This window comes from Haplochromis burtoni, unplaced genomic scaffold, assembly GCF_018398535.1.
Source record: "Haplochromis burtoni strain Fernald_Lab_line unplaced genomic scaffold, NCSU_Asbu1 Contig_1238, whole genome shotgun sequence".
NCBI lineage: Eukaryota > Metazoa > Chordata > Actinopteri > Cichliformes > Cichlidae > Haplochromis > Haplochromis burtoni.
The window spans coordinates 4,404-6,328 of NW_024583599.1; the positions used below are offsets into that span (position 1 = coordinate 4,404).

The 1,925-nt window shown below is 37.5% G+C and overlaps 1 gene segment (V, D, J or C); it reads right to left on the reverse strand.

Annotated features, from left to right (window-relative positions):
* Window positions 1-778: 778 nt before the first annotated feature.
* Window positions 779-1,323, reverse strand: LOC121813184. The segment is given in 2 exon segments: window positions 779-1,161; window positions 1,244-1,323. Coding segments are annotated over 2 exon segments (432 nt in total).
* Window positions 1,324-1,925: the final 602 nt, after the last annotated feature.

Consider the following 1,925-nt stretch of genomic DNA (forward strand, 5'->3'; position numbering starts at 1 on the left):
GTTTATTCAGAAACACACACGTTACTAAAATAAATCCACTTAAAGGTCTTTACAATATCCAACTGTCCAGCATAACACCTACAGAGAAAATGATTAAAGCTGAACTAACCTGATCTCTCTTGCTCTTTCTTCTGACTTCATCAGATAATCATATCTGATTATTATATTAAAGAGTGAAAATAATACTAGTCATATTCATCTTAAGCTATTGATGCTATTAACCAGCATGACTGCCCTGCTTTTAACTCCTTTTGTCATTTTGTCCTTTTTAACAACTTTATTAGGGTTTTGAAACTGTTTCTAACAAATGAGAAACTCTTGTGGTATGCATTTGGGTCCTCATAAAAACACATAGTCTGCCACTACAGTGACAATTGGTCTTTTTAAATAGCTTCTATTCAGGTGAAGCTGTTGGAGGTTAGGTCCTTTATGAAGAAAATTAGTTTATTTTAAAATGCTGTCAATCTCAAAGCTGTCATTTTTCTAGTCCAATCATCTTCTTGTCTTCCTTCTTTGAGCAAATCAGCCTCTGCTTAATGTGGTTTAAATCTCAGTGCTCTCACCATTCTCCCTTTTAGACTCTCATTCATGCAACCCATCTCCTCCTCATCCCCACATCACAGGCTAGAAATAAACAAGACGAACTGCTATCTTTAAATGAGAAAAAACAAAGGTAGAAAAATCTACCTGTATTGAAATGTTAAACATTGGTTAAAATTGCAGTAATCTGCTGCACTACTCAAAGAAGCTGAAATGCAGGATAGTGACACTGAAATCGTTAAATGTTCCCAGTGGTGAAAGTAAATAGAGGAAGTAGTTTTTGTATGGCATTTCTATTGCTGTCTCGCACTGTGCTTCGTCGGGCACAGTAATAAACTGCTGTGTCCTCAATTTTCAAGCTGTTCATCTGTAGATAGATTTTACTGCTGGAGTCATCTCTGGAAATGATGAATCTACCCTGGACTGACTGGGAGTATCTGATAGGAGAACTAGAAGTGCCTATATAAGCAATCCACTCCAGTGCTCTTCCAGGAGCCTGTCTAACCCAGGCCATGTAGTAGCTGCCGAGTGTGAATCCAGAGACTGTGCAGGTCAATCTGTGGGACTCTCCAGGCCTTTTAGTAACTGGTTCAGATTCTGTCAGAGTCTGACCATTGACACCTGGTTTTCAAAAATTATGTGAATTAATTTGTGTCACAAAAACATTATTTATGCATATTGAAGTTGAAAAGAGAATCTTCACCTGCCCAGTAGAGAGTAAAGAGAAGCAGTCCTGTCCTGTAGTCCATCATGTTGAATTGCTTGATTGCTTCTGTTCTCCCTGCAGTCAGTTAAGTAGACCTGATGAGTTTTTAAATTTTGCATTGGCTCCTCCTCATAGGAAGCTGATAACTGTACAGTATCACAGATATTCTGAATATGTAGTTTCTGTATAATTTAAATATCAAAGCCAGATCAGTTATGAAAATTATTAATTGTATTTCTTTTACATAAGTTATTCCTTGTAAAGTTTTGTCTTTTTTGTTTATTTTTCTGTTTATATTTTTTGTTTGTTGCTGTGTGAGGCAGGCACGATTGGACCCAAAAGTACAGGACTCACAGGCAAAACTAAACTTAAAGCAGCTTTATTGCAAATTCACAGATAACAAAACTAAAACTGAGAAGACACTAGGCAGGCAGAATCCACAGAACGGAGGGATGAGGGAGATGCAGATAATATAAACACATAAGGGTTAATTAGGGAACAGACCACAGGTGAAAACACAGCTAACATAAATGTGACTGATGAGACAGGGGAAGCAAAATTGAACACAAAGCACAAGAGGCAAAATAAGACACACGGATACACAGACTAGGGCACACAACTTGATGTGGAAAGAGTATAGCAAACATATGGCAAATAGATATGGCAGAGTGGAATGACA